At 40.7% G+C, this 19,492-nt stretch overlaps 6 protein-coding genes across 12 annotated transcripts; all 6 read right to left on the bottom strand.

The window, feature by feature from the left end:
* Positions 1-46: 46 nt before the first annotated feature.
* LOC116922888 (monocarboxylate transporter 12) lies at positions 47-3,823 on the bottom strand. 3 transcript variants are annotated; one of them, XM_045173513.1, is made up of 11 exons: positions 3,710-3,823; positions 3,105-3,552; positions 2,003-2,644; positions 1,598-1,923; positions 1,312-1,527; positions 1,083-1,239; positions 897-1,012; positions 706-829; positions 503-628; positions 297-418; positions 47-263 (listed from the first exon to the last, which is right to left on the bottom strand). In XM_045173513.1, exons 3-11 carry the CDS (start codon positions 2,280-2,282, stop codon positions 252-254), a joined length of 1,479 nt encoding a protein of 492 aa, XP_045029448.1. In that variant the 5' UTR covers positions 2,283-2,644; positions 3,105-3,552; positions 3,710-3,823; the 3' UTR covers positions 47-251. The 3 variants fall into 3 exon arrangements, with proteins under 3 accessions (XP_045029448.1, XP_045029447.1, XP_045029446.1); XM_045173512.1 differs by having other exon boundaries at positions 47-418; positions 2,003-2,386; positions 2,459-2,644; XM_045173511.1 differs by having other exon boundaries at positions 47-418.
* On the bottom strand, positions 3,627-6,176 carry LOC123472248 (monocarboxylate transporter 12-like). The gene is made up of 9 exons (XM_045173507.1): positions 5,891-6,176; positions 5,503-5,819; positions 5,358-5,421; positions 5,066-5,292; positions 4,839-4,998; positions 4,651-4,766; positions 4,422-4,545; positions 4,229-4,354; positions 3,627-4,163 (listed from the first exon to the last, which is right to left on the bottom strand). Exons 1-9 carry the CDS (start codon positions 6,174-6,176, stop codon positions 4,033-4,035), a joined length of 1,551 nt encoding a protein of 516 aa, XP_045029442.1. The 3' UTR covers positions 3,627-4,032.
* Positions 6,177-6,279: 103 nt separating this feature from the next.
* On the bottom strand, positions 6,280-9,516 carry LOC116922884 (monocarboxylate transporter 12). Its single transcript, XM_045173510.1, has 9 exons — positions 8,902-9,516; positions 8,490-8,830; positions 8,112-8,437; positions 7,805-8,032; positions 7,587-7,749; positions 7,413-7,528; positions 7,220-7,343; positions 7,036-7,161; positions 6,280-6,949 (listed from the first exon to the last, which is right to left on the bottom strand). Exons 2-9 carry the CDS (start codon positions 8,770-8,772, stop codon positions 6,813-6,815), a joined length of 1,503 nt encoding a protein of 500 aa, XP_045029445.1. The 5' UTR covers positions 8,773-8,830; positions 8,902-9,516; the 3' UTR covers positions 6,280-6,812.
* Positions 9,517-9,657: 141 nt separating this feature from the next.
* LOC116922892 (monocarboxylate transporter 12) lies at positions 9,658-12,185 on the bottom strand. Its single transcript, XM_032929360.2, has 8 exons — positions 11,463-12,185; positions 11,064-11,389; positions 10,774-10,983; positions 10,555-10,714; positions 10,370-10,485; positions 10,183-10,306; positions 9,998-10,123; positions 9,658-9,935 (listed from the first exon to the last, which is right to left on the bottom strand). Exons 1-8 carry the CDS (start codon positions 11,719-11,721, stop codon positions 9,799-9,801), a joined length of 1,458 nt encoding a protein of 485 aa, XP_032785251.2. The 5' UTR covers positions 11,722-12,185; the 3' UTR covers positions 9,658-9,798.
* A 103-nt stretch (positions 12,186-12,288) lies between these two features.
* LOC116922873 (solute carrier family 2, facilitated glucose transporter member 8) lies at positions 12,289-16,774 on the bottom strand. 2 transcript variants are annotated; one of them, XM_032929332.2, is made up of 8 exons: positions 16,739-16,774; positions 14,924-15,019; positions 14,086-14,248; positions 13,684-13,974; positions 13,549-13,623; positions 13,288-13,488; positions 12,934-13,229; positions 12,289-12,876 (listed from the first exon to the last, which is right to left on the bottom strand). In XM_032929332.2, the coding sequence occupies exons 2-8, from the start codon at positions 14,951-14,953 to the stop codon at positions 12,388-12,390; spliced, it is 1,545 nt and encodes a 514-aa protein (XP_032785223.2). In that variant the 5' UTR covers positions 14,954-15,019; positions 16,739-16,774; the 3' UTR covers positions 12,289-12,387. The 2 variants fall into 2 exon arrangements, with proteins under 2 accessions (XP_032785223.2, XP_032785224.2); XM_032929333.2 differs by lacking the exons at positions 14,924-15,019; positions 16,739-16,774 and adding an exon at positions 14,566-14,708.
* LOC116922882 (facilitated trehalose transporter Tret1) lies at positions 15,079-19,428 on the bottom strand. 4 transcript variants are annotated; one of them, XM_045173508.1, is made up of 9 exons: positions 19,241-19,428; positions 19,044-19,155; positions 18,802-18,948; positions 18,452-18,745; positions 18,309-18,383; positions 18,051-18,251; positions 17,673-17,968; positions 17,100-17,605; positions 15,079-16,868 (listed from the first exon to the last, which is right to left on the bottom strand). In XM_045173508.1, exons 3-8 carry the CDS (start codon positions 18,944-18,946, stop codon positions 17,105-17,107), a joined length of 1,512 nt encoding a protein of 503 aa, XP_045029443.1. In that variant the 5' UTR covers positions 18,947-18,948; positions 19,044-19,155; positions 19,241-19,428; the 3' UTR covers positions 15,079-16,868; positions 17,100-17,104. The 4 variants fall into 4 exon arrangements, with proteins under 4 accessions (XP_045029443.1, XP_045029444.1, XP_032785234.2 ...); XM_045173509.1 differs by having other exon boundaries at positions 19,040-19,428; XM_032929343.2 differs by having other exon boundaries at positions 19,044-19,428.
* Positions 19,429-19,492: the final 64 nt, after the last annotated feature.

The following is a 19,492-nucleotide window of genomic DNA, read 5'->3' as shown; positions in this document are numbered from 1 at the left end:
AGACAGGAGTGAAATCCTTGCGAAATGGTGGAGCGAGTATTCAAAATTATTCTAAAAATGTATTAACTTATCATCAAAAGCGGAAAATTTTTTGTTTTTGTGCGTCATTAATTAAACTTTAAATCCTAGAATGTTGGAATGATTTTAAAATGTACGTTTTGTCTTAGCCGTGCAAGAGGAATCATCGAATGAGAAGGCGAAATTCATTTGACGAGCATATACTATAATCAACAATCCTTACTTGGCAGCAATTATGAGTCACTCTGATGAATGGGGGCTCTTCAGCTTCTGGCGTTGCGTCTCTTTTCCCACCGATTTATCCTGCCAAGCGGGTAGCACATAAAAGCAGACAAAAGGACGGAAGATCCGGCAAGGTAAAAGGCCCCATGATAATCACCTAGAGTGTCGTAAAGTAAACCTGCAAATGTACACCGCGAACTGTTTTAGTCAACATTTTCGCACAGCATTAAAAAATAGATGATTAGCAAAATTGAATGCATACCAGCCATGGGTGTTCCAAACAGCGTCGCAACTCCGTAAAACACAAGCATGAAGCCGTAAGCGTTGTTGACATTTTCCAAGCCGAGCAATTCCCCAAGTAAAATGGGTCGCGTAACGGCGGTGCATGCTTTAAAAAAAAAAAAAAACCCGCACGCGATGGCTTAGCCAATTTCTCATTCTATTTTTTTGAAAATTGGTACTTACATAAGGCTAGTCCGAGTATAACGGAATAAAAGACGAGGAGTTCGTAGGAGATGAAAAATGGACAAAGGATAATCAGCAAGCCGGACGTGGTTAGACCGACATTATTGAGAAGAAGAACGCTAACCTTTATTTTGATTGAAAACGTGAAATTTATTATTACGACGTTGACTAACAATAGCCACAACACTCACCTTGGGATGGTCGGAAAGCCATCCGTTGATAAGACGGCCCATCATGCTGCATATTCCAACGATTGAAAGGAGAAACGAAGCTTCCTCTTTCGGGACTCCCGTTTCGACCGCGTGAGCTAGATAGAATGAAAACGTAGACTTCTTCTAGATCTACATGATTATGTTGAACGAAATGGAGTGTTATACCTGCCAGGTAGACGAAAGGTACGAACCATCCGATAGATTGGAAGAAACTTGACATGCAAATCAGGACAAAAGTCGGAGATCGAAACAGCGAGAATTTGAAGATGTTTGACCAATACGCCCAACTTGATAACTTCTGTTCTTTTGCTACGCTAACAGTCTAAAAATAAATCACGTACCATGTTTTAAAAAAATGCGCTATTCTAATACATAATTTACTGCATCCTTATACCTGAGTCTCTTTGACGGATTTTACGCTGTTTGATAGCCCTTGTTCCAGAGTCTTCGGATCAAACTTCCTCTCATTAAAAATAGGCGATTTTTCTATTGTAATTGGCACAGCATCAATCTCGAGAAGTTTTACGGCTTCCTGCAGTTTCTTTCGCCGTTGAGGTTTCAGCGGAACGAGCAACGATCCGAGAACTGCACAGTTCAAGTAAATGCCACTCTTTTTGTCGTTAAACAAGTAGCGTATTAATTGAAATCTAATTATTAAGATACTGTCCAACAATTCGTACCAGGATAAGAAATGTCCCTCTGACTGCGTACGTTTCTAATAACAAATAAATGATGGGGGCAAAAACAAAAGTGCCAGCTCCAGAACCGCAGACGGTAATTCCGGTGGCCAGTGCCCGTCTTTTGTCGAAATAAAAGCCCACGCCTACGACGATGGGTGTGAAAATCAAGCCGATGGAAACGCCAAACAGGACACCGAGAGTGAAAAATAAACTATCGACAGAGTGTGCTAAAGCAGAGGTCGATAACCCAATGAAACCGAACATGCTACCGGTTAAAACGACGGTCCGGAAGCTAAACCGGTTACTCAATGCAGAAGCTATGGGACCTGTGTAGAAAACAAAATATGGTGATTAAATATAATACAGAAAGACTGCGATTTGAGAAACGTGCTCAAGTTTCCAAACCTGATATGAGAGAAATGCCGTTAACGATAGAAAAGATCCAAGCGACTTTGGCAACAGGTTCGTCGTAAACGCGTTCCAATTCAGAGAGGATCAATCCGAAACTGAAAAGTATTCCGTCTGAAATGAGGACGCACAGGAAGCTGGCAGCCGTGATGATCCAGCCGTATCCTCCATCCGGAGGAATAATCACATACTCTTCGCTAGAATCTTCTTCTTTCTCGTGTGCCACCAATTCTCCGATATCCTTGTTGCCTGAATTGATTTGATCTTGACTAGCCATGCCCCCAGATGCTCTAGGCAATTCACTGCGTTCAAACTGGATAGTATGGAGCTTTTTTCGTTGATGGTGTCTTCGCTGCTGGCCAAAAACTGGTCTGTCTCGTCCTTGCACATCGGAATCAATAGCTCGGCATATCTCGCAATAAAAGAATTTTTCTTTTGACTTTCACGTCTTACATTTTTCAGTGGGCTTTTACATTATTGCGTCAAGACGCAAGAGTCAAGGTGTCTATGGACAATGTCCGTGGGCTTGATCCGCTACTGGTTTCACCTTTACACATACTTTTGCTGTCGTTTCTTATCGTCCAGTTATCAAAAACTAGGCAATTTTTTTAAAAATCCATATCCGACAGTAATCCACACCTGAAAGCAATAACATTTCATCAATTTTCAGGCTAAAGTCCGTACACTGTATAATCTAAAGCAAGCAAATGTGACATTTTTATTTGATCGTTAACGTTAACCTTTAGCATTACGAACTCCACCCCATGCTTTCTAAGCCCGTATTGGCCTAATATCCACCTCTCTCGGGTTTCAAGATTGATACGTTCAACACTGGAATTTGATACCTTTGTGTATAACACAGATGATTCTATTCAAAAAGTTGGATCTCATAACGGAAGCCTTATAATGAGCATAGTACTGGTCTGCTCATTAATGTAAAGTTGGCAAAGCTAAAGGCTTAATTGTAGTACAACTTGCGATCATACATGTATAGATGGATGGGTCTCTTCAATTGTTGTAAACTAGTGCTCAGAATTGCAAAAGTTGCGTCTGTTGGCGTGTATACAGTTAGAAGAAAAAGTTCTAGTCGTTAACTCACCTTGTTCAGCGTTCTGCCCGACTCCTTTTCCTGTCGGATTCATTGGGAATTCGTTGTTAAAAGTTAGGAGAGCACCGATGCCGTGAACCAAATGCAGACGACTCTGTAAAGAAAAAGAAAAGGGGTCGCTTCGATTGCAGCTCCGTGAGCGTGATCATTTGCCGTCAACCGGCGTGGTACCTACACGACTCTGATTATCGATTCGGTCTGGAACATTCCACGAAGAGAAACGCAATCTCATTCCGAGTGTCAGTATACAAGGCATTTTAATGCAGAACAATAAAACACATGAACTGATTTTAACGCGTTTCTACCCTCTCTTTTCGCTGGCGTTTTTGCAGCATATCTAATCACGAGTGCTGTTTTCTTTTGGTTTTCCCTGTTACTTTGACATAAGGGAGGTAATCCTTCCTTCTTACTATTTGCCAATTATCGGGCAATCCTGATCCTATATAAAAAGATTACATTGATACAAGAGTTCAGGACAGGCGTAAAATCGCATTGGGAAAATGGGTAAAGAGATCACAAGAAATCAATTTATTTTAAACTTCAAAAAGATGAAGGGGAAAATTGCATTAGATTAGTCTACCCTCTTCTAAGAGTACCTGTTACGATTTCACTAAAAGCATACCGGAATGCTTCAACTGTATTTTTTTGTTTTTAACGAAACCTAAGAAATTGAATGTGTCCCACTAGAATCGATGGAATGAAGTGTTTGCCCCAATTGATTCAATGAACCAACAAAACCATATTGTGGTCAGTAAACATCCTTTCATGCCTACAGTGTCGTCGGAATCCGATGAAAGCGTCTATTGAAGAGGAAATTGAGTTAGAAAGTCTTTTATTTTGTTATTGATGAATGCGAAAGGGAAAAAACCAGCCTATTTTCAATTATACTTGCAAAATTGTAGCACAATGAGCGGAACTCTTAATCATTACGCCGCCGCTCCCATCCGTTAATCCTCTCAAGATACAAGCAAAGAACGGCAGAGAGACGAACGAAAAAACCGGCAACGTAGAAGGAAAAATGATAATGGTCGTAATAAATGTAAAGCAAACCTGACGAATAAATAATAAGCAGAAAAGGTTATACACAAACTAATTACATTAGAAAGAATACATACCAGCAACAAGAATTCCTGTAAATGCACCCGCTCTATAGCAAATGTGTACGAAACCGTAATTATTAGTAGCATCTTTCGATTCCAGTTGCTTCCCGAGTACAATGGGATGAGAAACGATACTGCAAGCTATTTGTGATCAACTTCTTAACAATCCTAATTTTGGTGTTTTTTTGAACAAAAAAAATTAACTTACAAGAAACCAGTCCGAAAAGGACTGAAAATACGACAAGCCACCGACAGGAGGTGAATAACGGGCCAAAGGTTATCCATACCCCTGTTACTGACAAGCCGACAGTATTCCACAGAAGCACATCAAACTAAAATAAAAACAAAAAACATATGCATATACATGTTTATACGACATTGGTGTACTAAAACTGGCAATCTCTACTTATAAATCTACAATAAAAGAAACATAGTACGTTTGGTTGGTCGGAAAGCCATCCGTTAAAAATACGGCCGATTGTGCTCGATATTCCAATAGCAGATATTAAGAAGAACGCTTCCACCTTTGATATTCCGATACTGATGGCGTGAGCTGTTTAAAAAAAGAAAAAAATTATATTTTGAATACTGTAATAATGTATGCATTTTAATAGCGTTGAATTACCAGGTAGATGCACGATCGGCACAAATAAACCAAACGCCTGCAAGAAACTCACGATAGAAATTGCAACGAAAGTCGCAGATTTGAATCGCAAGAACTTGCCCCACAAGTAATTTTTGAAACGTTCTAGCTTGGATTTTTGAATGATTGGGTCGCTTCCGTTCTTCGACAAATCGCCATAATCAAATGTAAGAGTAAATTGTAACACAACTGATCGAAACTGTTTGTACCTGATGTTCCATGTTTCCAGGGTTGACTTTATCGTTGCCAGGCTGTTCTTCAGTTGTCATTTGGTTTTGAGGAACCTCTTTGATTTCATTCGAGCTAGCTGGTCTGTCTGTTATTGGTATTTTGACGTAGTCATGTTTCAGGGTTTGTTTCCCGTTACCAGGTTGTTCTTGATCTGTCCCTTGGTTTTGAGGAATCTCTTTGACTTCATTCAAGTTGGACGTTCTGTCTGTTATTGGTATCATAAATAATAAAAGTCAGCGTGCAATGTCACATCTTCTTGTAGTTTCTTACGCCGTAGGTAATAGAATGGTCCGTATAGCCATCCAAACAGCGCACACACCAAATAAAAGCAACTCTTGGAAGAGAGAAGGTTTAATTTATTAGGATAAAACTGGCACGTATCCTCGTTACAAGATAGTCCGCTATTCTTACTCACCAGATAATAAAATGCTTCTAAGTTGGCGAATTTTTCATTTAAAAAGTAGATACCAGGGGCAAAGACCAAAGCACCTGTTCCAGAACAGCAGAGAGCGATCCCAGTGACTAGCGTCCGCCTTTTGCCGTCTTCAACGACGAATGATGTAGTGGATAGAACGTCTACAACTCCGAAAACCAGGCCAATTTGCATGAATAGCAGACGATTGAAAGACTGTGAGATGGAATATGTCAGTAGCCCCAAAAAACTAAGTAAAGTTTTGGCTATCATGATGATAAGAAAACCATATCGATTGCTCAATTTAGAAATAAGGTAACCTAGTAAATGAAGTGTATAAGCAATATAAAAAGATGAACTTGGAATTAATGGATGTATAATGTAGGCATACCTGAGCCAAACGAGCTGCCATTAACGTAGCTAAAGAACAGCACTCTTTTAGCAAATGTCTTGTAAAAAACGTGATCAGAACCCGAAACTATTAATCCGAAGCTGAACAGGATGCCATCAGAAATGAGTAAACACAGCAAACTGGCAGCCATAACGAACCAGCCACACTTTCCATCCGGAAGATGTATGACGTACTCGTGGCCGGATTCTTTCATCTTGTTCGTTGTTCTGGCTACGTTTGTAGCAGAGTCGTTGTTACTTAAATTGGTTGGAACTGGACTCGCCATGGAACGACTGTTAGGCTGTTTTTACTATTTTCACAAGACCAACAACTTGCTATGCTGTTGTCGCGTCCAGCCCAACATTCACTTACTGTTTCAGTATTCAGCATTCACCTTAACAGTTGCACATTTATTCTTATCTTTCATTCTTGCGTATTTCACGTCATCAGATTAAATTGATTACAAGTCTGAATTTTTCACGACGGGTGTCGAGTTTTCTTTCGATTCGATCCTTGTTATCTTACGTTTGTTCAGGCATCGAGGGGAAGACCCTTCCATCTTATCAAATCAAATTAAAACATGAACGCCGAAAAACGAATAAAAATGGCTCTACGTTGTGAGGAAACGAATCGATAAGAAAATTAACGACTAGTTAAACAAACTACGAACAATCTAATCACAATGTTTGGGTTTTTACCGTTTCCTACAGATTCATTAGAAAACGATATGAAAAAAAAAAGCAGAAGAAGAAAAATTTAAAAAACATTTAGAAAACTTTAAGGTTTGTTTAAACTTGATTTGCGTCATGACGCCATGACTGTAAACAAGTATGAACACAACTGTAAAATGCCATCTGATCGGTATGCGGATGTAAATGAGCATTAATGGAATTCACTAAATGCAAACAATTACGAATGTCTCTCAGTTACTGGAATTTAACCTCTTTTCCCAGCGATTGACCATTCCCAGTGGATAACAAATGAATGCAGAGAGGAGAATGGAAGAACCGGCAAGATAGAACGCAACATGATAATCACCGAAAATGTCGTAAAGCAAACCTGACGAGTTCCCGTTCCAAATTAAAGAGTAAAAAATAAAGTTAACTTTAAACAAGTTCGAAAAACTAAATCAGTTTGTGCCATACCAGCAATAGGAATTCCTGAGAGGGTGGCCACTCCGTAAAACACGAGCATAAAACTGTAACCATTGCTGACGTTTTCCAATCCGAGAAGCTTTCCCAGTAAAATTGGACGAACGACGGTAGTGCAAGCTATTTACGATTAAAACTAAATCACTCTCGTTATCGTTTAAGTCTTGAAACAACTTACAGGAAGCCAGTCCGAATATGGCCGAAAATACGACAAGCAACTCGTAGGAGAAGAAGAACGGGCAAAGAGTTATCAGTACACCTGCTACTGACAAGCCAACATTATTCAAAAACAGCAAGTTAACCTTAAAAAGAAAAAAAAATTATGAAATTAGTACTTAAACTGCAAGTATCTACGCAACAGCATAACATACACAAGGTTGGTCAGCAAGCCATCCGTTAAAAATGCGACCGATCATGCTGGCGATTCCAATAACGGATAACAAAAAAGGGGCTTCCCCTTTTGGTATTCCCATTTTAGTTGCATGAGCTATGTAAAATAATACACGTGTTTAAATGGCGTGTGCATTGACTAGCGGTGGATTTACCTGTCAGATACACGGACGGCACAAACCATCCGATTGACTGAAAGAAACTAGAGACACAAACGACAACAAAAGTTGGCGATCGGAACAGCGAGAATTTGAACAACTTCAACACGTTTGCTAAATGTTTTTGAACTGGTTTTTGATCAATTGGATCGCTAGCGCACTTTGATTAAATGTAAAGAGTAATTGTCACGCAAAATGATCAAAAGTGTTTCTACCTGTTGTTCCAGTTTGCCGGAATGGACTGTTTTCTTAACAAGTTGTTCTTGAACTGTCACTTCATTTTGATCAACTCTTTCAACTTCATTAAACGTATGATGCGGTACTGATTGTGTCACAACATCATCAACAAGCAATTTTACATCTTCCTGCAGTTTCTTCCGCCGTTGAGGTTTCAATGGAACGAGCAACGATCCAAGTACCGCGCAGTTCAAATAAATCCCACTCTTGGAAGAAATGTCTCTTTTAAATTTAAACAAACAAATCTGACACATGTTCACTTCAAAATGAATACTGTTTACTCACCAGAATTAGGAATGCTCCACTGACGGTGTACGTTTCCAGCAGCAAGTAGATGACTGGAGCAAAAACAAAAGTACCTGCTCCTGATCCACAGAGAGCAATTCCAGTAGCTAAAGCTCGCCTCTTGTCGAAATAGAAACCTACCCCGACGACGATGGGTGTAAAGACGAGGCCGTCTGCCACTCCGAAAAGCACGCCGAGCGTGAAAAACAGACTATCGATAGACTGGGCGAAAGAAGAGGTGAATAGTCCAACAGAACCAATTAAACTGCCGATTATGACGACAGTACGGAAACCAAATCGATTGCTCAATGCAGAAGCAACGGGACCTACCAAATAATACGTTAGACTTGGAATTAGAGGCTAGTAAAACAGATAAACCTGAGATTAATGAACTGCCATTAACGATGGAGAAGATCCACGCCACTTGAGCGACGGGCACGTCAAACACTTGTTTCAAATCCGTAAGAATTAATCCGAAACTGAAGAGGATTCCATCTGAAATGAGTAAACACAATAAACTGGCAGCTGTAACGATCCAGCCATATCCTCCATCGGGTGGAACTGTAACGTATTCGTAGTTGGATTCGTCTTCCTCGTTCGTTGTTTGGATTGCATCATTGGAGTCTGTGTTACTTGAACTGATCTGCGCTTCACACGCCATACCAGACTTAAACGGCTGAAGGCTACTAGACCACAATGATAACTTGTTGCTATCGTAACTGCTGACCAAACACTGACTTAGTTTGTCCACGGACGAACTTGGCAGACACGAGATAACGGTTAATTGTACCTTTATTTTGTTCGTCTTTTTCGTTTTCGGGTTTTTATTTTATAGGTGTGTAATGTCCAATTCAATACTGTGCTGGCACTGTTAGTTGGCTTCATCTTCGCCCGTTAGCTGGCCGCTATTTTCAGTTGTCAGTTTGGTTTGATATTTGACGGGCAGAATGAAGTGACTCTACCTAACCACTGGGAATTTTATCTAGTGCTTAAAAGCAATAAACTTGATTTGCATTGTATTCGAGCCTCACACGTAATGACGAAAACTATAGCACCGTCCTTGAACAGTTGACATTTATGACTGCGTTGAAACAGAACAGAAAAACTTGTGATGACTCCATTCGAATCTGAGATGATGAGAAAAGGATGGGGCAGAAAATTGTGTATAGCATGCAGGAGAAAAGACAAGGACAAATCTTTCTATTCAAATTTTCCTTCCCACCACTCTAAAATTCCACGCGTGCAAACCAAATGCAAGGACACAATCGTTGAGGATGGGGGATCATTTTCTGAAAGGTGGGGTGTACAAATATCGCCAGCATTGTGGGTAGGGTCGCTTCAAGTATTAACTAAGATGACTGTAAATACTGTTCTTACGTATTTAATGTCATCTTACCTGTGTGCATATGTAACTTAGTTTAGGTCACTTAAGGTGTATCAACACAAACAATTAATGATTTAACGCCGTTGGGAAGCGAATATCTCGAAGTAGGTATTGATAAGTATTGATTATGAGAAAACAGCTGATATTGAGTTACAAAGAAACTCTTAATCATAAATATATTTCATCAGTAAGGTTGGCAAAATGGAAGGCGGTCTGGTTTTGAATTTAAACCAGTTGTACACATAGCTGCTGAAAGTCAATAGATAAAGTTATTGGTAAACGGAATTGTTTTAAATGAATCCTTCACTTCCTGGAATTTAACTTCTTCTCCCGGCGGTTAATTGTTCCAAGTGGATAACATATTAATGCGGAGAGAAGGACAGACGATCCGGCAAGATAAAAGGCACCATGATAATCACCTAAACTGTCGTATAGCAAACCTGAAATTCGATCGTATCAATGGATTTTTAGTTTTAAAACCAACAATAACTCGAATAGATACCTGCAACAGGTGTTCCAAACAGAGTAGCAATTCCATAAAACACGAGCATGAATCCATAGGCATTGTTAACATTCTCCATGCCCAACATTTCACCCAGTAAAATGGGCCGCGTAACGGCGGTGCACGCTAGATTATTTCCAATTAGGTTATGCAATGCCATGATATCTTAACTTGCATTCACTTACACGTAGCTAACCCAAGGATGATGGAAAAAATGACAAGCAAATGATAGGAGACGAAGAATGGGCAAAATATAATCAGCAAACCGGAGATGGACAATCCGATATTATTGAGGAGAAGAACACTAACCTACTCGAGAATTGAAACGATGGTATCTTCTTATGTAGGCCTATAGCTAAATTATTGTATTACCTTGGGATGGTCAGAAAGCCATCCATTGATGATGCGTCCTATCATGCTACATATTCCAACAACTGAGAGTAGGAACGAAGCCTCCTCTTTCGATATTCCCATACTGACTGCGTGAGCTGGATGTGTTGTGTTACGCAAATCTTAGAAGTCTAGCGAAGTTTGATTAACGAACGCAGTAAGAGTACCTGCTAGATACATGAAGGGAACCAACCATCCGAAAGACTGGAAGAAACTAGAGAAGCAAATGACGACAAAGGTGGGTGACCGGAACAAGGAAAATTTAAACAATTGGACGAAATTCCAAAGACAATTCTCAGCCAGTTTCAATCCACTTCTTTCTACGCACTGAAATTAATGAGTTACTAAATGCGTGTACTATGTATAACTCAATTAGTTTGCTCAACCTGTTTTATAGAATAGCTGCTTTTAATTGAGTTTCCTTGGTCTAGAGTCTTTAACTCGAATTTAGTGTTCCATTGGAATTGTTCCATAATCAGAGGTTGTGTGACCATTTCAGCAGAATCTTGGGTAACAAGTTCGATTCTTTTGCTTCGTTGAGGCTTCAATGGTATCATCAAAGAGCCAAGAATCGCACAGTTTAAGTAAATCCCACTCTTCGCCAATAAGTTGAAAAAATTTAAACACTGGAACTCGAATGAGATTGTTCAGAAATCATCGCGTTGGCTTTACCTACCAATATAAGAAAGGTCCCTCTGATTGCGTACGTTTCCAATAGCCAGTTAACGACCGGAGCAAAAATAAAAGTGCCAGCTCCGGAACCACAGACTGCGATTCCGGTGGCCAACGCTCGCCTTTTATCGAAATACAGGCCCACACCTACGATGATTGGTGTGAAAACTAGGCACGTTGCGATCCCATAAAGTAGACCGAGTGTTAAAAACAAACTGTCGATCGACTGTGCCAAACTAGAAGTGGCCAGGCCGAGGAAACCAAAAACACTGCCAGTTAGGATGACGGCACGAAAGCCGAACCGGTTGCTTAAAGCGGAAGCAATCGGACCTGTATACAGTTACATTAATTAAACATTTTTTTCCTTTTTACGTTCTAAATGAATTCAATGGATTTTTCATTCCTGAGAGATAGGAAATGGCGTTAATAATTGAGAAGACCCACGCGACTTTAGCGACGGGCTCGTTAAAAATGCGCTCCGCTTCCGAAAGTATTAATCCAAAACAGTAGAGAATTCCATCTGAAATGAGGATGCAGAGAAAACTGGCTGCCGTAACAATCCAGCCGTATCCTCCATCCGGTGCGACGTCACTCGAATTTCCCCCATCGTCTTTCTGTTCAACTTGACGTCTGTCGGAGTTGATTTCCTTTCGACCAGCCATTCTCTAATCAAAACTATAACTTTCTTCCAACTTGATTTTCAAGTGGCTGTAGCCGATGTTCGTTTGTTCACTGTCGTTGCACAACTGACCTGATTTCCTCTTGCGTAGACGAATCCATAGTGTGGAAAGATTTGTAACGTGAAAAAAATCACGATTGCTTCCTCTTTTTTTATTCCTTTTCTATTTGCGTTTTAACGTTGGGGCAATGCTCGTGCCAAAAATTGCACAGCTACACACCTTTTTTTTTTTCGTTTCGATATTATTTTCGGACAAAAGGAACGTGCCTGTTAAAAAAATTGTGCGTCTTTATGCAATTCCCTGGATCTGGTCAACGTATAGTTTAAACAAAAACAACTTTGCGCACATTTTTGCCGCACTTGCCGAGCTAAAAGCCATTGAATATTCCGGTGGACCGTTAAAAACCATAGTAAAGCCCTACTGCCATACCCAGCGCTGGATTATTCACTATAGTTTATAATCCAGTCTTAAATGAAACGTATTTTTAAATGTGACACTTGAGTTTAATTATCTCGGCATTTTGAACGAGACACATCCACTCGGGTGTGATTTGTTTGCACCATTAAAAAAATGTATTCAATTTACAAATATAATTACTTTTGAAATTTGATAGGAACCCTTTTGAGTGCTGTGCGCACAAAAGAAGATTTAAGTACCATTGGTTTTAAAAGCAGCTTGGATTTGATTCGATGTTCGATCTTTAGTTTCCGGCAGTAGAAACAAGCCAAACAGAATGCCAATGAATGAGACACCTGCGTAAAACCAAAACACACCGGCGTGCGTCATCACTCGCTGCATGTCCACGAATGTCTTGGTGACTGCAAACGACATTGCAAAATTGGTGAAGGCAATAATCGAACTACCGGGTCCTCGAAATCTTGGCGGTAGAATTTCGCTGGATATGAGCCACGGCAAAGCTCCTAAACCTAAGCCGATGGCGGCGAAAAAGACGATCATCGATGTCAACGGAACCCATTTGAAGTGGGCCATCATCTGAGCATTTGACGTGTCCAAATTGAAAAAGAAAAGACCCATGCAAAGCATTGAAAGACAAGCTAATCCTTCTGAGGTGATGAACAATAGCCTGCGGTTGAATGTTTTGACCAGAACCGTAGAAGAAAAGACAACAGATAAAACCTGAAGAAAAACAAAATCATCGGCATAATTCGTGAAAGATATTGTGAACGTGTATACCTGTACGGCGTTGATAATGACTACGCAAATGAGACGGTTAAAAGTGAAATCTGCCACCCTGAAAATCTCGGCCGCATTAAATGACAAAGCGTTGAGACCCGAGAATTGCTGCAGCGTCATTAAAACTACGCCAATCAGAATAGGTTTAAGCAACCACGGCTGATAGAGATCAGAGAGCTGATAAGCTTCTTTGTCATCCTCTTGTACACGGCATTCTATCTGATACAATTCCGATTTGATGTTGTAACTAGAACCTCGTAGCCAACAAAGAGCTCCGCACGCATCATCTTGCCGTCCTTTTGTTCAAAAATTATATGTTATAACAAAGAACAACGTGTAGGTCCTTTAACCGACCTTTCTTAATCAAATAGTACGGAGATTCTGGAATAAAGATTAAGCCAATCAAGAAAACGATTGGCTCGATCGTGCAAATCACCGATATCCATCGCCAGTCCATCCACAATCCCATCAGACTAGTAACTAGTAAACCAGACGCAAGATTGACCGAGAAGAAAAATCCAACTATTCCTCGCATAGTCGGAGTTGAGATCTCACCTAGACGGAATTAATTTCAATTAAAAATCCAGTTTCAATCATTTCAAATTGATATCTTACCAATGTAGCAAGGTGCAATAGCTGAACAGACTCCACCGGAAAATCCCACAATAATTCGACCGACATAGAGCATACCTAAAAAAAAAATAGGATTAATCATCATTTTGAACTGTTCAAAATTAAAGGCTTATTCACTTGAATCGATTGCGAGGCTAATCATTAGCCAGCCAATGATATAAGGTGATGTCATCGTCATAAGGATGAAACGACGTCCGAACGTGTCCATCAGGAATCCTCCGCAAAGGGCTCCGAAAAGCGCCCCGATATTCAACAGTGAACCAACCCACGACATTTGGTCATCATCGAGACGTATGTTCCACATCATTTTCAAAGTGGTTTCATTTGCGCCAGCAATTTGTTGCAGTTGTGGTTGAACAGGTGACGACCAGCCGAGCGTCGTTCCCAAAAGGAACGCACTAAAAGCAGCTAACGCCCAAAATGGCATTTTGATTGGATAATGCATTGAAAAAAAAAAAAATTGTAAAGCAGAGCGGCACCACATGTGCCACCACATGTGCCACAGTGAATTGTTTTTACCAGCCAGAGCAGCTCCAATCTGCGGCCTTTTTCTTGCTGTTGAGTAATCAATTTCCGGCTTCAACGGCGTTAGTTGCACCGTAGAAGACGGGATGCTATCAATCACCACCGTTTTGCCGTCATCTCCAACAAAGGCTGCATTTAACGCTTCCATTGCTCTAAACTATGTGTAAATTTAATGTTTGATTACAGCAAACGTATATACGTCATAAACACTGCAGTCCCACAGATACCCCCCCCCGAAACAAATGCAACTAAAAAATTGGGCGGACCATAAAGTTCGTAATTACAAACAAAACAAATTAAGACGCCGTAAAAGTATGCGCAATTCATTTACGAGTAGCGTGACTCACGCACGCACACGTGTGAGTGCGTGTCACTGGTAATGCTTCTTCAAATAAATGACAAGGGCACACACCACATTTGTTTGCAATTGCGGCCCGACAGGATGATGCTCGTCTAAAATTAGATTGACGTTACCTGCTCTCAATGTCCACCTCTCGAAATAACACGCTACTGGCTAGCGTTTGTTTCCGCGGGAGGAACACAAAAAATGTGTGTCCGCGAGCTCCGACTTCGCACTATGATCTAATTTCGTTTGTGACGATGCGCACACATTTTATTATAAAAAGCCGGCGCAAACCTGCGTCCACGATGCTGGCCATTCGGTCGCTATAATAAAAAATGATGTCAACTCTTTGGATATACGTTAACTCCTCCCCCTTACCCCTTTTATTTTCTTCGTTTTTACTCTTTAAAATCCATGTAAACATTTTTTTTTTTATTTTGTTAAACAATTGAACGGGTGGATTCAATAACACATAAACAAAGTGATTACCTTGAATCTCCTGCACCTTATAGGTACCATAACTTGTTGTTCCGCTTCACGCACAACTGGACAGTTTGGTCTACGGCAGCCTTGCACGGTGCTCCCCTTGAAAATGATTTGGAGTTAACATGTTTCTGCGAAACTCGATAAATCCCAGCATGACATATAGATATATATTTTATTTCAAGGGATAACAAAAATGATCCTAAAAGGATGTAATTTGCATCTCATTATCAACTTTAGATATGCAATCTTTAGATACGATTGCAATGCACAAACACATCCGTATATATGCTGTTTTTTTTTTTTAATGAACTTCAAAGTGTTTTTGCTCGTGCATAACGAAAGCCTTTACATTCAAAAAGCAAATGCTATAGAAAGTAACTCAAATTTCTTAGTTAGAATACCTTACATAACGTCGTACCAAAAAAAAAACGGAATTATAAATTTTTTTATGCTACCATATTTGAATGGGGCAGTTTGAACTTGAAACGCTGAAAGCCTTGATGATCAAATAATTGAGCGCTCCCGTTAGTCTTCGACGATGACACTTTAAAAAAATTGCTCCGAGCCTTTCTTGGCAGCACAATAGACGCGAATCAGTTACGGTCCAACAAATGGAAGGTTCGAGGTCGGACGAGACGGAAATAACAAGAGAAGCTCGTTCCGTTGAACAGTATAGCTTTTTGAAAAGGATTGAAATGTAAGTAATCCTTTGCGGGGGGCATATACAGTCACATGAAAAAGGCAGTAGAAGGAAAACAGGTAGCTGAGTGATAAACAACTATCTCTGAATCGTGAGTAGTTGGCTCCAAATGAAGCCGTCACGGAGCAGACCTTGCATGTTCGCAACGTGAGCACCTGCAATTCAAGTGCGTCTATCAGCAATGTTGAAAATTAGACGTTCTTTCATTGAAACTGGTAGGGCGGTGCAAGAAGGTTTCTGTTTGCGGGTAAAGAGTTTTGGGAAAATTAGTGGTGGAAGGAGTCGATAAACAAAGTTAAAAATGCGGCCTTCTCTTTCTTTAGTTTGTGGACATCGAGTTGATACCCAATAAAGTTCGTTGAAAAGAGTTGAGCGTCTGATAATCAAAAATATCTAAATCAATGATTAATCCTTTTTTTTTCGTGAGTGCATCATCACGAAAAGCGTTCAACTCACGGATGGCAGCTGCCATTCAAATTCTGAATGACGGCTAAAGTGAAAGATGCACGCGGAATCTTCTAGTAAAGGACATAAAGTATAGATGAAGATGGACATCATAATTAAACGGAATGAATTAGTTTAACCTTTTAAAGATGTGAATTTTAATTTGGAACGTGGAATGATGTTTGGGTGTCATTTCGATTGTTCTTCGTTCTCGTCCCTGATTTACTTTGACCGCGTTCGCGAAAACAAAACAAAACATCGTAAAATAGTAAAAATGCGTCACAGCCGACGGAGCGTGTCATAGCGTGGACGAAAAAGGAAAAATCCGTAACGAATAATAAACTGACCGATTACCTGACACCGAGCCCATGGTACACTGACCCCCGTGTGATTGCAACAACGTTTTCACGGACAATCAGCAGTATAAAGGACATATAAATTAAAAAGAAAAAATGGTGGGAGAGAAAACTACACGTGGCTTGAGCCAGACGTGAATATAAACAAATAATAACCCAATAAAGGTAAGTCAAGTATAAAATAATGCGACGGATGAACCGCATTTTAACTTAAAAAAATTTTCTCCGATTTTCAGCAAGTCTTCCGGTTTCGTTTTTGGTTGGTTTTAATTAAGAGGCCACATCTAATCAACTTTAACAATTTAGATAATACTTAACTGTGTAAGCTGTTGACTGGTTTATGCTCACTGCAGCTTACAGTTTGAGCGTCACGTTGAATCGATGTCTAAACCTTTAAAGAGCATCCGCACTGCAATCGTCATCTTATAACGCACCAAACGTAAACCCCCTAGCAAAAAGGGAAAAAGAGCCAACAATTAACAGGATAAATATACTACGTCCTTTTATTAACTTGAAACGTTTGTTGTCTAAAAATAATCTCATATAATGTCAACTTGTTTTGCTTAGGAAAAATATGTGCTCTTACATTTGTACTCTCATCCTAGTAATAAAAACATTCAGAATTAATCATTGAATAAGCATCAACAATAAAGACGGAATTGGTAGGAATATTAACTACCAACTTTATTCACGTTGATTGCGTTCAACGGCTTCGGCCGCGAAGAAAGCCCCAATTTCTTCCGACGTCTTGTCTTTCGTTTCCGGAAGGAGGAACAGGGCGAACAGAATACCGAGGAAACAGAATCCACCGTAGAACCAGAACGCACCTGCCGGCGTTACCGCACGCTGGATGTCGATGAAAGTCTTGGTGACGATAAATGACAATCCGAAATTAGCCAACGCTGCAATCGAACTGCCCTGGCCTCTGATTTTAGCCGGTAGGACCTCGCTGGAAATTAACCAAGGAAGCGGACCCAGTCCCATGCCGATTCCGGAGATGAACACAATGAGTGATGTCAGCGGTAACCATGACAACGATCCAGCCGTGTCCTGATCGTTGGATAAGATGTGAAAATAGGCTCCAAGGGCGCACATGGAAAGACATGCCGTTGCTTCAGAGATCATAAACAAAGGACGGCGGCCTATTCTGCTGACGACAACAGCTCCGAGAAAATTGCCTACGAGCTGGGATGGATTAAAATATTTAATAAAATTTCAATTAAACTATTGTTAGAAACAATTATTTGTATACCAGCGTTATGATGACAACCACAGCAGCGACCAATGCGTCTAATTTAGAGCCGGCCACTTGAAGGATTTCAACCGAGTAAAACAAGGCCGCGTTGAGACCGGAGAATTGCTGGAAAATCATGACGGCCACTCCAATCAATATGGGCTTGTAAGCCCACGGTCGTAGGAAGTCTGTCAAGTGCAACCTCTCCGTTTTGTCCTCGCTAACACGAGCTTTTATCCGAGTTAGTTCAGCATCCACGTTGAATCGACTTCCTCGAAGCCATTGCAGACTTTTGCTGGCCTTCTCGACGTCACCTTGTTAGGATTCAACCCACACCAAATTAAAAGGACACGATTATGACGCTGATAATGACGTAACAGCAACTAAATAATTCACCGTTTTTGACGAGAAAATAGGGGGACTCAGGAACAGGGTATAGAATAGTGAAGAGGACAAGCGGAGTGATGGCACATAGGCCCGAGATCCATCGCCAGTCCAATCCGAGTCCTAGTAGACTTGTGAATAAAATGCCCAGTCCGATATTGGTAGAGAAAAAGAAGCCGACAGTTCCACGAACGTTAGGTGTGGCTATTTCACCTAGAATGCCCCTATTAGACTTAGTATTGCAATAGAAAACAGAGGGGAGAGACGTACCAATGTAACAAGGAGCCACTGCGCAACTGATTCCGGCTGCTAGTCCGCCCAATAAGCGGCCAATGTACAACATCGCTGGGGATTAAATCATTTCAACAAGTTCAAATGGTAAAAATGTTCGACAATTAGAATTTGGATATTACCCGGATTGACACCTAAGGCTATCAGGAGCCATCCAGTTAAATAAGGGACGGAAATGGCCATCAAAACGAGGACCCGTCCGAATCTGTCCATCAAATAGCCTCCGCAAATGGCTCCGATTGAAGCTCCGATGTTGATTAAAGATCCTACCCACGAGATTTGATCGTCATCCAGGTTGATAAACCACGTGCTGTTTCCATCTGTCACGGCGTTTAACGTGGAATTCTGTTGCAGTTGAGGCTGAACGGGCGAAGACCATCCCAACGTAGCGCCCATGGCAAACGCACTGAAAGCAGCTAAAAATAATCGATGAATGAATTAGTTATTTGTTTGTATTCCAATTGAAATTTACCTGCCAAAGCAGCCAAAATTTGCGGTCTTTTATTTGCCGTCGTGTAATCTATTTCACAGTCCGACGTAGTAGGATCGATTCTTCTCACCGACGAATTGTTTGGCCGGCTGCTTTTGCCTCCAAATGGATTTTCATCGCCATTCATTTCTGTTTGAATATGCAATGAAACAAAGAGTAAAATAGGTTAATTTCAAGGTAAGTTAGAAAATAGTTCAGTTACCATTTAAATTTCACTTACATACCTTCAACAGAAGACAGACGACAACTTGTGAGTCACTTGAGCAACTTGGAAGAATCAACGGAAACGTTCGACTTGCGTTTGTTTCAAACTGTTTTGTTCGTGATGTTGCCCCTCTGCAGACATCCAAGAAGGTTGACCCACTTTAAAAATTGGTGTTACCATTCTCTGTTACGATTAGAAAGCAGCGTTGTTCCAGACCTGAAAAAGAAAAGGTGATACCTCCTTCGTTCAAAACCCTCGGGCTGCTGAGTTCGTTCCAGCTGGGGGTTCTTCAGGCGTGGCCCATTTCCATATGGACGCGTTGTACAACACCTGTGCGGCGTCGATCGAAATAAGCCCCCATGTGTGTGTACAGGTGGTTAACAGTTGGGCTGGTGCACCTGCGTCTACGTTTGAATGGGGGAAAATACGGCGCCCGCCGTATTTAAATTTTATTTGAATCGTGCAAAC

This window comes from Daphnia magna, linkage group LG5 (assembly GCF_020631705.1).
Source record: "Daphnia magna isolate NIES linkage group LG5, ASM2063170v1.1, whole genome shotgun sequence".
NCBI lineage: Eukaryota > Metazoa > Arthropoda > Branchiopoda > Diplostraca > Daphniidae > Daphnia > Daphnia magna.
Note: the sequence above shows the minus strand (reverse complement) of the source record. Positions and strands in the feature narration are given on the sequence as shown.

What these genes read in the sequence shown, in the direction of transcription:
- LOC116922888 (XM_045173511.1), bottom strand. Translation starts at nt 2,282, where the DNA reads ATGGCTAGTCAAGATCAAATCAATTCAGGCAACAAGGATATCGGAGAA. An exon ending in GAGGGACATTTCTTATCCTG is followed by an intron (nt 1,528 to 1,597) that starts GTACGAATTGTT and finishes AACGACAAAAAG; the next exon opens with AGTGGCATTTACTTGAACTG. An exon ending in GGCTTTCCGACCATCCCAAG is followed by an intron (nt 830 to 896) that starts GTGAGTGTTGTG and finishes ATCAAAATAAAG; the next exon opens with GTTAGCGTTCTTCTTCTCAA.
- LOC123472248 (XM_045173507.1), bottom strand. Translation starts at nt 6,176, where the DNA reads ATGGCGAGTCCAGTTCCAACCAATTTAAGTAACAACGACTCTGCTACA. An exon ending in GGCTTTCCGACCAACCAAAC is followed by an intron (nt 4,546 to 4,650) that starts GTACTATGTTTC and finishes TTTTTATTTTAG; the next exon opens with TTTGATGTGCTTCTGTGGAA. An exon ending in TACAGGAATTCTTGTTGCTG is followed by an intron (nt 4,164 to 4,228) that starts GTATGTATTCTT and finishes TTTATTCGTCAG; the next exon opens with GTTTGCTTTACATTTATTAC.
- LOC116922884 (XM_045173510.1), bottom strand. Translation starts at nt 8,772, where the DNA reads ATGGCGTGTGAAGCGCAGATCAGTTCAAGTAACACAGACTCCAATGAT. An exon ending in GTGGAGCATTCCTAATTCTG is followed by an intron (nt 8,033 to 8,111) that starts GTGAGTAAACAG and finishes ATTTCTTCCAAG; the next exon opens with AGTGGGATTTATTTGAACTG. An exon ending in GGCTTGCTGACCAACCTTGT is followed by an intron (nt 7,344 to 7,412) that starts GTATGTTATGCT and finishes TTTCTTTTTAAG; the next exon opens with GTTAACTTGCTGTTTTTGAA.
- LOC116922892 (XM_032929360.2), bottom strand. Translation starts at nt 11,721, where the DNA reads ATGGCTGGTCGAAAGGAAATCAACTCCGACAGACGTCAAGTTGAACAG. An exon ending in CGCCATTTCCTATCTCTCAG is followed by an intron (nt 11,390 to 11,462) that starts GAATGAAAAATC and finishes AACTGTATACAG; the next exon opens with GTCCGATTGCTTCCGCTTTA. An exon ending in GCAGCTATTCTATAAAACAG is followed by an intron (nt 10,715 to 10,773) that starts GTTGAGCAAACT and finishes CATTAATTTCAG; the next exon opens with TGCGTAGAAAGAAGTGGATT.
- LOC116922873 (XM_032929332.2), bottom strand. Translation starts at nt 14,953, where the DNA reads ATGGTACCTATAAGGTGCAGGAGATTCAAG. An exon ending in TAGCCTCGCAATCGATTCAA is followed by an intron (nt 13,624 to 13,683) that starts GTGAATAAGCCT and finishes TTTTTTTTTTAG; the next exon opens with GTATGCTCTATGTCGGTCGA. An exon ending in TCATTATCAACGCCGTACAG is followed by an intron (nt 12,877 to 12,933) that starts GTATACACGTTC and finishes GTTTTTCTTCAG; the next exon opens with GTTTTATCTGTTGTCTTTTC.
- LOC116922882 (XM_045173509.1), bottom strand. Translation starts at nt 18,946, where the DNA reads ATGAATGGCGATGAAAATCCATTTGGAGGCAAAAGCAGCCGGCCAAAC. An exon ending in AGTGGCTCCTTGTTACATTG is followed by an intron (nt 18,252 to 18,308) that starts GTACGTCTCTCC and finishes GGGGCATTCTAG; the next exon opens with GTGAAATAGCCACACCTAAC. An exon ending in CTATTTTCTCGTCAAAAACG is followed by an intron (nt 17,969 to 18,050) that starts GTGAATTATTTA and finishes AATCCTAACAAG; the next exon opens with GTGACGTCGAGAAGGCCAGC.